Below are 11,686 nucleotides of genomic sequence, written 5' to 3' on the forward strand. Positions count from 1 at the left end.
TTATAGATAACGAGTCATCTTCTTGACTTGACAAAGTCCCCTTGCCTTTTTCTCTATGAGTATAGTCCTTCCCTATGACACCAATTCCTGGTCCTGCCCACCTACTGCCATGGTCCTCATCTTGTGTTGCATGCGTGAAGTTTGCCTCACCAGTGAAGGGGCTCATAAATCTGGGAGGTGGTCCAACATAGTTTCCATATCCACCACTACCTCCAGTTCCACTATATCATTCATCATTCCCACCTCTGGTGGTAGGTGAGTCTTTTGATCTTGTACTAGAGCTATCATTAGTATCAGCAGGGTCTTGTGGTTGTGTAGGATTGGAAGAAGGTGGAATTCCAGTGTTTCTTGGTCTTGGGCGCAAAAGTTCTTCCAAAGAGTCAGTGCTGCTAGATCCCACCTCCTCCTTTAATACTCTTTCTACATTTATCTCTTCATTACATGCTTTTTCAGCAACTCTTAGAGCTGGGTTGCCTTCATCATCATCTAAATGAAGATGTCTAATCCATTGATAAAGTTGGTTACCCTCTGTATCATCATCTTCAGCAACAATATCAAATACATCTAGTGGGTCACCATGGTCGACATGATCTATTTCTGCTTCCTTATCTCGAATTTGAAGCTTCATGTTGTTGTAGCAATAAACTAATTTTTCCAACCTACTATGAGCCAACCTATTTCTTTGCTTTGTGTGTATGAGTGCAAATGTACTCCAACTTCTTTCACAAGCAGATGAGGAAGCTGTTTGTGATAATACTTTAATTGCTAACTTTCTCACAGTTGGTGCGTCAGTCCCATACATGATCCACCATTCAGCTATAATGAAAAACAATGTTGATAAGCCTAATAACTCCAACAAATTATATTATAAACTGACAGTGAAATATGTTTACACTCACTAGGAGACATTTTTGTTCGAGCAACAACTGATGTTGGTTCTCCAAAAGTTCTTGCATCTTTAAACCATGTTAGCTGAATTCAATAAATCGTGTTAGTTTAATCCAACAATGTAATTATTATAATTTAAGTAATTGTGTACCTCATTTCCAAATTGGCCAACTGTTGGTGATGGAAGGTCTAATTTAGAGCATACATTATGTACAACACGTATAAGGGTACCATCATCTCCAACACCGGGTCTGTATTGGTATTGAGGATTCAAATAATATGCTATTCAAAGAAACACATACTCTAATAAGAGAAATAATACTTATGCAACTAAAGAAATGAATTGCAAATTATGACATAATTTATACCTACTGCATGCAAATCGTGGTATAATGTTTTATACCACCGGTCATCAATTATCTTTATGACCCACCTTGCACCATGTTTTCTTTCCAAGTCCTCATTCCCTACATGCATCAACTCATATATTGTCCCTATAGTAGGATACACTTTTGTGTCAACAATCCGTAAAACTTTGTAAAGAGGTTCAAACACTTGGCACACACGTTCTGATTGAGTCCAAAAAGCATGATTAAGAACTATACTTTCCACCATACGACCTGCTTTTGAGCGGCTGAAATTGTGGTTGGCCCAATCGTCACTAATGAATAGTTGCTTCAACCCTGCTTTCTTCTTAAGTAGGCTGTCTAATGAAATATAGTTGATGGCGAATCGAGTGGTAGCTGGACGAATAATTTCTCCTTTGCAAAATTCACGCATCTTTGCCAACAACCAACCGTGATTGTAAATATAATTTGTGATCGTTCTAGCTCTTTTTACGACAGTAGCAATATTCTCTCTTCCCCATTGCCTCAACATGAGATCAATACAATGTGTTGCACATGATGTCCAAAACACATTATGATGCTTCATTAACTTTTTTCTAGCTTTGAGAAATGCAGAACCGTTGTTGGTCATGACTTGGACAACATTATGCTCTCCCACCTCTATGATTACATCCCTCAATAATTTGTAAATATACCTGTAGTTCTTTATATGCTATGAAGCATCAACGGAATTCAAAAAATTGTCTTTCCCTTAGAGTATACCATGAAGTTTATGATAGACAATCTAGTCGGGCCAGTCCATCCGTCACACATGATTCGCAACCATTAGTTTCCCACTTTGACCTCAACTTGTTAGCATACTCGCCAATGTCTTTATACTCCATTTCCAAATATTTGTTTCTTACCTCATAGGGAGTGGGAGGTTGTACTCCAACACCGACCTGTTGACATCCCAATACCATATTTTTGAAATGATGTGATGATGCCTTCTCAGCAGGGACATTTTCATAGATAAAGAACATGCTAATTAGACGCCCCATTCCCTCTTTCACATTACCTCCAGTGAAATAACTCCAAACACTCTTTTGACGTGCTTTGGATGACTTATATAAACTTGGGGCTATTAGTGGTGTTGGTTGTGATTCTCTAACACTTGCTCCCCGTCTCATTTGTGCACCACCACTTGTCCCGGAACCTTGTGCTCTATTAGGAATTTTATGAAGGTGTTCTCTTGCCCATGCTGACTGTTTGGAGGCACGTAATGCCTGTTTGAAATTGCGTCGTTCTTCAGGTCCCATGTCATCATCACATTCGTCCTCATCGTCATCATCATCACTGTTAACCACTTGGCCAATGACTTCTCCTCGTAGCCCAGCTCGAATATTTTCCATTCCATGTGTTTTCTTTTCCTTCTGGTGTTTTTTATTTTTTAATAATGTGGTGATGAATGCCTTCACTTCTGGGGGGGGGGGGGGGGGGGGGACATTATTGCATCGTTGGACATTATTTCCTGGATCTAATCCACTAAGATGGTACTTAAGTCATGTCACTCCGCCACTCTTCATTATCCAACCACAATATTTGCAAATTGTGCCATGTTTGTTTTCGTCTATTGGGTCTCCATGTTCCCAAGCTGGATCACGTTTAGTAACTCCACTAGACATCTTAAATGTACCTATATTTATTTTTCATGGAAATTAGGCAATTATTTTTTGGCCAAAAAATATAGTAGTGATGGTTATATAAGAGAACCTAAATAATAAAGTTATTCTACCAAAGAATTTAATAGGAAGTAAAGAAAATGATTGTAAGAATTTAAATAATTATAAAAATAATATGGAATAATAAAACCTAATATTAATGAATAATAATCCAATTTGATAATAAAATAATAAATAACATTAAACATATTAAAGTTATCCTAGGGAATAATTATACAACATTACTTAATTACTTCAAAAAATTAACATGCAAGTATTATTTGGTTCTTAGATCACATGCATGGGTCCACACAAATTTTTTTGTTGTTGTATAAATTATAATAATATAAATATAAGTTTGTAAACTTAACTTAAATATGGAACCCTTTGTGTAAAGGCCAAATAGAATCTGCATGGACCAACAATAAAATAATAATTACACAAATGTAATAAAATGTAAGTGACCAAAATAAAAAATAGAAAAATTAAAAACCACATGCCATTGACTAAGTAATTAATTGACACAATTTAAAATATAATACCACCAAAAGTTTGGAATAGATAATAACAAACATGCAAATTAAATAACAATAATGAATGAGAATAACTTACTATAGTTCAGTTTTTTTTAACTTGGGGGGAAATTGAGGTTGATAGATGTTGAGAATAACATGAGCATTATGTTTTGTTTGAGAGATGTTGAGAATAAGGGACAACATGGGACCATTTGATTTTATTTGTATATATAGAAATAGAACTACCTAACCATATATATAGAAATATGACTACAACTAATTAGTTAGGTGAGTGAACGTGGTGAGTAATTCAAAAGTAGATACTTGAAAAGAAATTGTCAAAGATTCATTGTCATATGCAAATTTGTTTTTTGCAAAAAGAATTCAAAACAAAACCATATATATATATTAACATATTTTCACAAAAACGTAAGTGATATAATGGTCAAGGTGTTGAAGGAGTAAAATGGGAGGGGTTCGAAACCCCTTGGTGTTTTTTTAAATATAGAAATTTATCCTAGATAATAAATATTAGCTTGCAAGCCTTGCAAACACCTTAACGACCATATAAATATTACAGGCTGAATATGTAATCACAAACACATCTGTAGCGAGTTGGATAAGGCTCAGGTGCGTGGTTGACAAAGGGAGAGGTTCGAATCCCTTTATGCTCAAGATTGAGGCTTTTCAGCATTTTTCAAGTATTTTTGGGTTTTATCTCACGATATTATCGATAATATCGCGATAAATTGCCCAAATATATGCATTAAAATGCTGAAAATATCGTCTCCACGATAATATCGGCAAAATATCAATATATTGACGATAATTAAGTGGATAAGTGTGAAAATATCACCCTCTCAAAAACACAATATTATCGGCAAAATATCACAGATAATATCGATATTTAAATCACTGAGAGAGACAAACCCAAAATTAGGTTCGATAGGCTCAAGTTGAAGCCGGAGGGGTCTGTTTGGTAGGCCTTTGCCGAAGCAGAGAAATACCGTTCGGTGCATCTCTATTGAAGCAGAGTATGCTCTTCGGTGCATCCCTACCGAAGCAGGGCATCATCATTCGGTAGGCTTTGATCAAACTGAGTCGAACCATTCAGTAAACTCCAGCTGAACTGGGTTTATACCAATCGGTAAACTCTAGCCAAAGCTGAGTCTATACCTTTCTCTCACATTTGCGGTAGTAATCAGATCCGAGAATTTGGTAAACTTCCGCTTTCTACATTGCTGCTTCAGAAGCAAGTTAGAAACATGGAAGGACGAGAAAAATATGTTCTAGTCAAAATTCGATCGAATTTATAAACTTCATAATCGTACTCATTTATGGACGCAATCATGGTGAAGCAATGTCTTTCATGATTAAACGGTCCATAGAAGGGAGCCAAAGAGCCATGGAATCCTTGTTCGGGAGGTATTTCCCTTTGTAATTCTTCAGGCATAAGTCTTTGAGTAAAGATCATGACAGAGGCTTATTCAGCTATTCCATGCCATTGTTGGCTACAATGATTTCTCAACTTCTTGATAGTCAAGTGGAGATTCACGTCTTGTACCCCATATAAAGTGGTTTCAGTCAAGAAACGTCCAAATCAGTGAAATCGAATTTGTTACGGTTCGACAATCCACTGAATAGAGGGAACAAGATTGTGATTGGCGCTATGAAAATAAAATATCCATAAGCATCAAAGTTAGAATATTCGGGTTCTAAGACATGGTTTACATGAAAAAATCGATTTTTCATGGGTGTGTTGTTTTATGAAAACTTCGGGTTTCAAAGGCACTAAATTCGAAACTACTGGTTTGAGTTTAGTTATGAACTTCCGGTTCATAAAATGAGGTACCTGTAAAAACACAGAATACAATATACAACTAAGTGTAGTGGATTTGGGTTGCTTCAAGAACTCAAGTATGAGTGCTTCAGGACTACTTAAGTGAGTCAATGGTTAAAAAAAGAAGAAGATAATTTATTGAATCGTTAATGTCGAAAAGTCTTGTCAAATTAATGGACAGCTGGTCCCTTTTAATTAATTCAATAGATTGGGACCACTAGGGGTTGATCGGAGAAGCAAAAATAATGACATGCGGGTCTTATTAGCTTTAATTGGCAACGGACCAAGTGACAAGTAAATTATAGCTTAATTAACATTAACCAAAAACGTCGCAAAAATATTTGGGTATGGTTAAGAAGTGGGGGATGCCAAAGTATGGCATCGGGACAAAAAAAGTACGCAGCCCAGCACGTTTCGGCTCGCTGCAAAGTCACGGCCCTGCAGCAAAAATTGCAGGCCTTTGGGCTCGGGTCATGGCTGCATGTGGCAGCAGGTCGAGAGAGAACAAGGCCCAGCACATATTGGCTGGTAGTGGGCATGGGAGAAGTAGATGTGCAGCCCAGCGTGCAAAACAAGCTGCAGGCTTGCAGTTTGGGACGCGGGCATTGTGTTAGGAAGAGCCCAGCAACATAAAAGCTGCTGGAAGTGGGGTGAGCAAAAGCCTAGCATACGCTGGCTTTTGGGTCAAAGGCCGCGAGCATGAAGCCCAACACCAAGGACTCAGGCAACCTAGTCCAATATGAGAACAGCAAGCCGATGCCTTGCAGTTTGAGCGAGGGCCGAGTCCATTCAACAGTTGGCTTGTCAGATGGCAGAAACCGAACATGTGGGCTTTGGGTTCGTACATAGCAAAGTCCAAAAGAAGGCTGCTGTTTGTGGTTTAGTTTGGTGCACAGCTTGGCTTGGCTTTAGGTCAGCTAGGCGCAGCATGGCTCACAGTTTTGGCTTAAAATCCCATATTTTTTTTTTTTTTTTTTTTTCGAATTCTAGGGTTTGGAAAACCCTAATTGCTTCTAATTTATTTCAATTCTTTGACTCACAAATTTCACATAGCATAACTGCATATTGCGTATATTGACAAAATATATGAACATATATACAATATATATAATTGAAAGGAAAATATAAATATAGGGAGTTCATGTATCATGGGGAATGTTTTCATGCTTCATAGTCGTTTCAAATATCTTAATTTATTTTAAAAGAACCTAATTAGCAGAAAACAACTTAGTCCTTGAATTTGTAGAAGATCCTTCTCTGAAAGCTGGAATTACATCTCTAATGTGTTGTATCATGTTCAATAAAGAAAAATTAAATTGAATAAATAGCATGTAGATCAATTCAACAAAATAATAAATTAATCATAAAAACAATGATTAAAACGTAATACTTCCCTGATTGAAGAATAAATTCTCTTTAGCGCAGTGTCAAAAGCTTGCTGATAACGTATTGTAGGCCTATTTGATTGAACTGTATAAAGGACAGAGAGGGAGAGGGGCTAGTGGCAACAGAAAGAGAAGTTAGATATGTAATTCTGAGGTGTGTTCTATTTCATACCATTGTACCTTTATTTATAGTAGTAAGGAAGGTTAATTCTTTACCCTTTTAGGATTACAATCTAATAGGATAATATATAGTCTAAGAGATATGGTAGAATCCCATAAGGATATCCTAGATATGTTAGAATTTAGACAATCACGTTCCTAATCTAATAGGACTGCAACAAAATATAAATTATACGTACTTTTCATAATTGTAACATGTATTTTAGAACAAAAAATAATAAGAAAAATGATTAAAAACGTTTATTAGTTACTTAAAATATATTTGAAGTTGTTGCTGAATTTGACAGCAACAACCTTTACTTTCAATCCACATCATGCCATATAGGAATTGACATTTCAATTAATGCTATCTTCTTTTATTTTTATGTTGATGCAGACTTTTTGACTTTCTTTGGAGATGCTCTATGATTACATTTCACCTGCCACTTATTATTACAGTATAGTTGTATTTTTCTTCACTTGGAAGTGAAATGTCTTAAGTTCAATTCTCACCAAATGAGTATTTGAATAATATTATTATGGCAAGCCTATTGTAAGACTTAGCCCACTTCCCCAACCTATTAGTGTAGATACTACCGTTTGTTCAAAAAAAAAAAATTACATTTCAACTTTTTTTTTTAGTACAACGATATATTTTACATTAAGAGGAGAGGGGATTTCGGCTAAGTCACTTAATGGACAACCTAATTTGATATCAAATTCTTCATCTACGAGATTCGTACCTAAGATCTTTCACTTACATTTCGACTATTAAAAGTGTAAGATCTAATGGTCTAAGATTTGTGTCAAAACTTATATTTTTTTATGATGCTATGAAACTGTCCCTATATATATTTGTATATTTACATCAACCTAATAGACATGTATGTTTAGAATTTCTTATAGCCTCTCCGAATCCAGAATAAATGAATAACCTTGATTTTGCCACTAATTGTCTCTTTAAAGAAAAAAAAAAAAGGAGGTCGGTATCTAGAATTTCAACCCAACCCCTTTAAAATGGTGGTCAAAACCCAACACCTAACCCGGAGTGGGTTAGTCTAGTTTGTCGGTAGGCTCACCAAAAAGTCCATCTCTAGCATCTACAACTAGAAAACAAAACATCCATTTTTGGAACTAGATGCAAACTTGATGCAAAATTACCAAAATTACCAAAAGAAACCCTTAACTTTTCAGAATTAGTAAATGCAGTGAATGATTATCTTGGTAGATGGGCTCCGTAATTGTGTGGGCTGGGCCTTGTTTAACCTTATTCCCACAATTTCCAGGCGTGGAAGAAAATCAAGACTGCATTTTTTAAACTTTTGTCACACGTTGAAACCACAATAAAAAGTGATTGTCAGACTATTTTTTTTTTTTTTTGGCACTTTCTTATAAATATGCTAGCAAAAGTCAGTGTGAGAAATATAATTTTTATTTTATTTTTTTCAAATATTGTCTTTTATTTTTTGATGGTAGGAGTTATGGCAGGCATCAGAAAAAAAATAAATAAATAAAAAGTGTTGGCGGTTAAGGAGAGAGAAAGAGAAAGAAAAAAAAAAGAGTTTAGAGGATAGTGATAGAGTGATATAACTGTGAGGTTAAAAAAAAACAAAAAGTTGTTTGTACGAAATTACTTTAATGACCACATTTTTTCAGTTATGTATTAAATGTTATAATTGTAAGTTCATTGGTTCTTTGTTGACAAAGGAAGTTCTATTAATATGTAGTTTAAATAATTAAAACAAATTAAAAACAATAAAATACAATAACGTAAACAAGAGGGAAAAAATGTGTAAAAAAGTAAAATAAAAATACAAAAATCACTCTCCAAATGGCTAAAATAATAAAAAAAATAAATAAATTTGATTGCCAAATTGATCAGACGCCATATTTCGTGTCTTTACACCTAACTTAAAATTTTACCTTGAATTAACTTTTCCACTCCTATTATACAATTACCATTAAAGACAAGATACAAATAAAAATAAAAATATACAACATACATTTAGGTTTACCTAACACTACACCTAGTCTCCACACAAAATCTTACTCTTCTCGTCCATGCAAGAATGGTAGCATGCATGAGAAGAAACCATCGGAAAACTTTCAATCGGTGAAAGACAATCGAGCTAACGTTTTAACAACGAAATGGGTTCCATCAAATGCAACTGGGACGAATTATAAGCTGACCATTTTGGTGATTCTAAGGAGCACGCGGCACTTCTCTTTTTCTTTCGGCCATGATATGCGTTTTACCAGACTCACGTCCCCACAAGGGTCAATGTACTTATAATTTCTTGGGTTGGTGGGTCAATGTCCTTAATTATCATAATCTTTTTAGTTAGACTTAAATAATCAACAACGCTAGTGTGGAGCCACTTTGTCACATCCCGATCCGGGCCCCCATCACATTCCGAGCTCGATTCCACCGTAGCACGATATTGTCTGCTTTGGACCTTGACCACGTCCTCATGGTTTTGTTTCTGGGAACTCACACGAGAACTTCCCAGTGGGTCACCCATCCTAGGATTGCTCTCGCCCGAACTCGCTTAACTTCGGAGTTCTGATGTAACCCGAAGCTAGTGAGTTCCCAAAAGGCCTCGTGCTAGGTAGAGATAGGAATATACATATACGGCTTACAGGATCCACTCCCCTGGGCGATGTGGGATCTTACAACTTAGTATTACGGTCTAGTGATAACCTATTCACTTGTAAGTGAGAGGTCATAGTTTGATTCTCGCCAAATGCGAATTCGAATCACATTATTGATGCCCATTGTGAGGCTTAGCCCACTTTCCCATCTCTTAAGTAGATTATATTGTTTGTTAAAAAAAAAAAAAAAAGTTAGTGGTTAAGTTTTACAATGTTCACAATTAGAAAGAATATGTATGGGATAGACCACTCTCCTATATTTATGTCATCTTTGTTTTTTAGGTGTGTTATGTGCATAATTAATGAGACCCACTTATTTTTCAGTTCTTTGGTTGTTAATAAACACATTAATACAAATACTACTATTTTCTTGTAAATTTTTTTTTTTTTTTAACAAATCTTGTAAATTCATTTCTTATAGGGAAATATGCCATAATAAAGTATCTATTCTCGTTCACTTATCTTATTTTTTAAACCCACTTTGCATAGGTATATACCATGAACATTTTGAATAGTAGATGAGTTCAAAATAGGACATGTGAATGGGATTGGGATTAGTAGCACTGCTCACATTCATGTGTTTCTGCCACTTATTTACCACCTCGCTTTTTATCTTTAAAGATTCGTTTCTATTTTTACTAGCAAAATATAACTTGACACATTTAAGATCTCTTCGTAAACGTTTTGTAAAACAGTTTTTTGTTTTGCATCTACAAAAGAAGGTTACTTCGTATGAAATCATCCCAATATCGTTTCCGTATACCAAAAACAATGTTGCCTTCTTACATCATACATTTTTGTTTTGATCTTCCCTAATCCAATAGAAACTTTGGTTAAAATAATTAGAAGGAATATTACAACTTTTTTGTTACAATTTTTTGTATGAATAATAATAATTTGGTCTTGAAATGGAATTGGGGGATTCTCTTTCCCCGACGCGAAAGTTGCGCTAAAAAGCATTGAGGAAGAAATAAAAGTACAAAGACCCACTTCACCTTTTACCATTGTAAGTGCGTATTGTACTACTTCTTTTGCTTGCTGTCACAGTACTGCCCACTGGCACTGCCCTCAGGCTAAGCAGTGCACACAACCGTTTCATAGATTCACATTTCCACAGCATCCAAATCCAAATGGATTTTTTTCTTTTCGAAAAAGTAACATTCATTAAATAGAAAATTAAAGTTACATGCTAATCTAAAGAAAGGTAGAACAACCCAAAACTTACTTGAAAAAAGTTAAAATACAAAAATCCAACGCAATAAACAAACAAACAAACAAACAAAACATAATCTCAATCCTCCAATAGGAGTAGCTCCCACCTATCGCCGCCACGAACGTCTTGCCAGCAGCCACTAAGGCAGCAACACTAAAGAAAATGAGTGAGCGGTCAATTTGAACAAGAAATCGTAGCACAAAAATTACAAATATGCAACCAAAAGCACACCAGAGCCATATTTCGTCACCAAAAACACCAAACCTAGAAATAGTCACCGAATCCCAGTCCCCTTCACCAAACCCTTGCAAATATATCAAAACAAATATAATCAAAATATTCCCAAGATGAGCTTCATTCTTTGGTTGGCTATTAAATGCAAGTTTTCTACTATGGATGGAATTTTAACTTTGCTTCGTTAGTTCCTATCACTTGTGTAATCTGCTCTAGTGCTACGGAGTCCCAGTGCCACCTCTTCTTTAAGTGTCCCTTTACCGATGGTATTTGGTCTTCGGTGCTATTCAACTGCGGTGTCCCTTGGCCTCTTTTTGTCATGTGGGCTACTAGCCGTTTCAAGGGAAAATCTCTATCTTCGATAGTTTTGAAGTTAAGTCTTGTTGTTACTGTGTATTATGTTTGGAGGGAGCGGAATAACCGTAGATTCAAGAACTCATGTTAACCCGTTGCGGTGGTTCTCAACTCAATTAAATCCACCATTAGACTTCGATTAAGTTCTTTGAAAATCACCCATTCCATTGCTAATAACTCTACTTTACGGAAATGGAATATAATTATGAATAGTTAGTGTTTTTTTGCTGCTTTGATGTAGCGTTGTTAGCTTTGCTGTCTATTTTTCTTTTAGTTGCAGCTCTTTATTGCGTGTTTGTTTTTTCAGCTACTCTTTGCTGCTTGTATTCTTTTTTTTCTTTTTCTCATCAATATATTTTATTTACCAAAAAAAAAAAAAAAGTTTGCAACTTTGTGATG

The 11,686-nt window shown here is 35.6% G+C and overlaps 1 protein-coding gene across 1 annotated transcript; it reads right to left on the reverse strand.

Annotated features, from left to right (window-relative positions):
* Positions 1-226: 226 nt before the first annotated feature.
* LOC137717137 (uncharacterized) lies at positions 227-1,668 on the reverse strand. The gene is made up of 4 exons (XM_068456441.1): positions 1,322-1,668; positions 1,040-1,139; positions 900-972; positions 227-816 (listed from the first exon to the last, which is right to left on the reverse strand). Exons 1-4 carry the CDS (start codon positions 1,666-1,668, stop codon positions 227-229), a joined length of 1,110 nt encoding a protein of 369 aa, XP_068312542.1.
* Between the last annotated feature and the right edge of the window lie 10,018 nt (positions 1,669-11,686).

The sequence above is a fragment of the Pyrus communis genome, chromosome 15 (assembly GCF_963583255.1).
Source record: "Pyrus communis chromosome 15, drPyrComm1.1, whole genome shotgun sequence".
Taxonomy (NCBI): Eukaryota; Viridiplantae; Streptophyta; class Magnoliopsida; order Rosales; family Rosaceae; genus Pyrus; species Pyrus communis.

What these genes read in the sequence shown, in the direction of transcription:
- LOC137717137 (XM_068456441.1), bottom strand. Translation starts at nt 1,668, where the DNA reads ATGCGTGAATTTTGCAAAGGAGAAATTATTCGTCCAGCTACCACTCGA. An exon ending in GAAAGAAAACATGGTGCAAG is followed by an intron (nt 1,140 to 1,321) that starts GTGGGTCATAAA and finishes ATACCAATACAG; the next exon opens with ACCCGGTGTTGGAGATGATG. An exon ending in TTGGCCAATTTGGAAATGAG is followed by an intron (nt 973 to 1,039) that starts GTACACAATTAC and finishes TATTGAATTCAG; the next exon opens with CTAACATGGTTTAAAGATGC.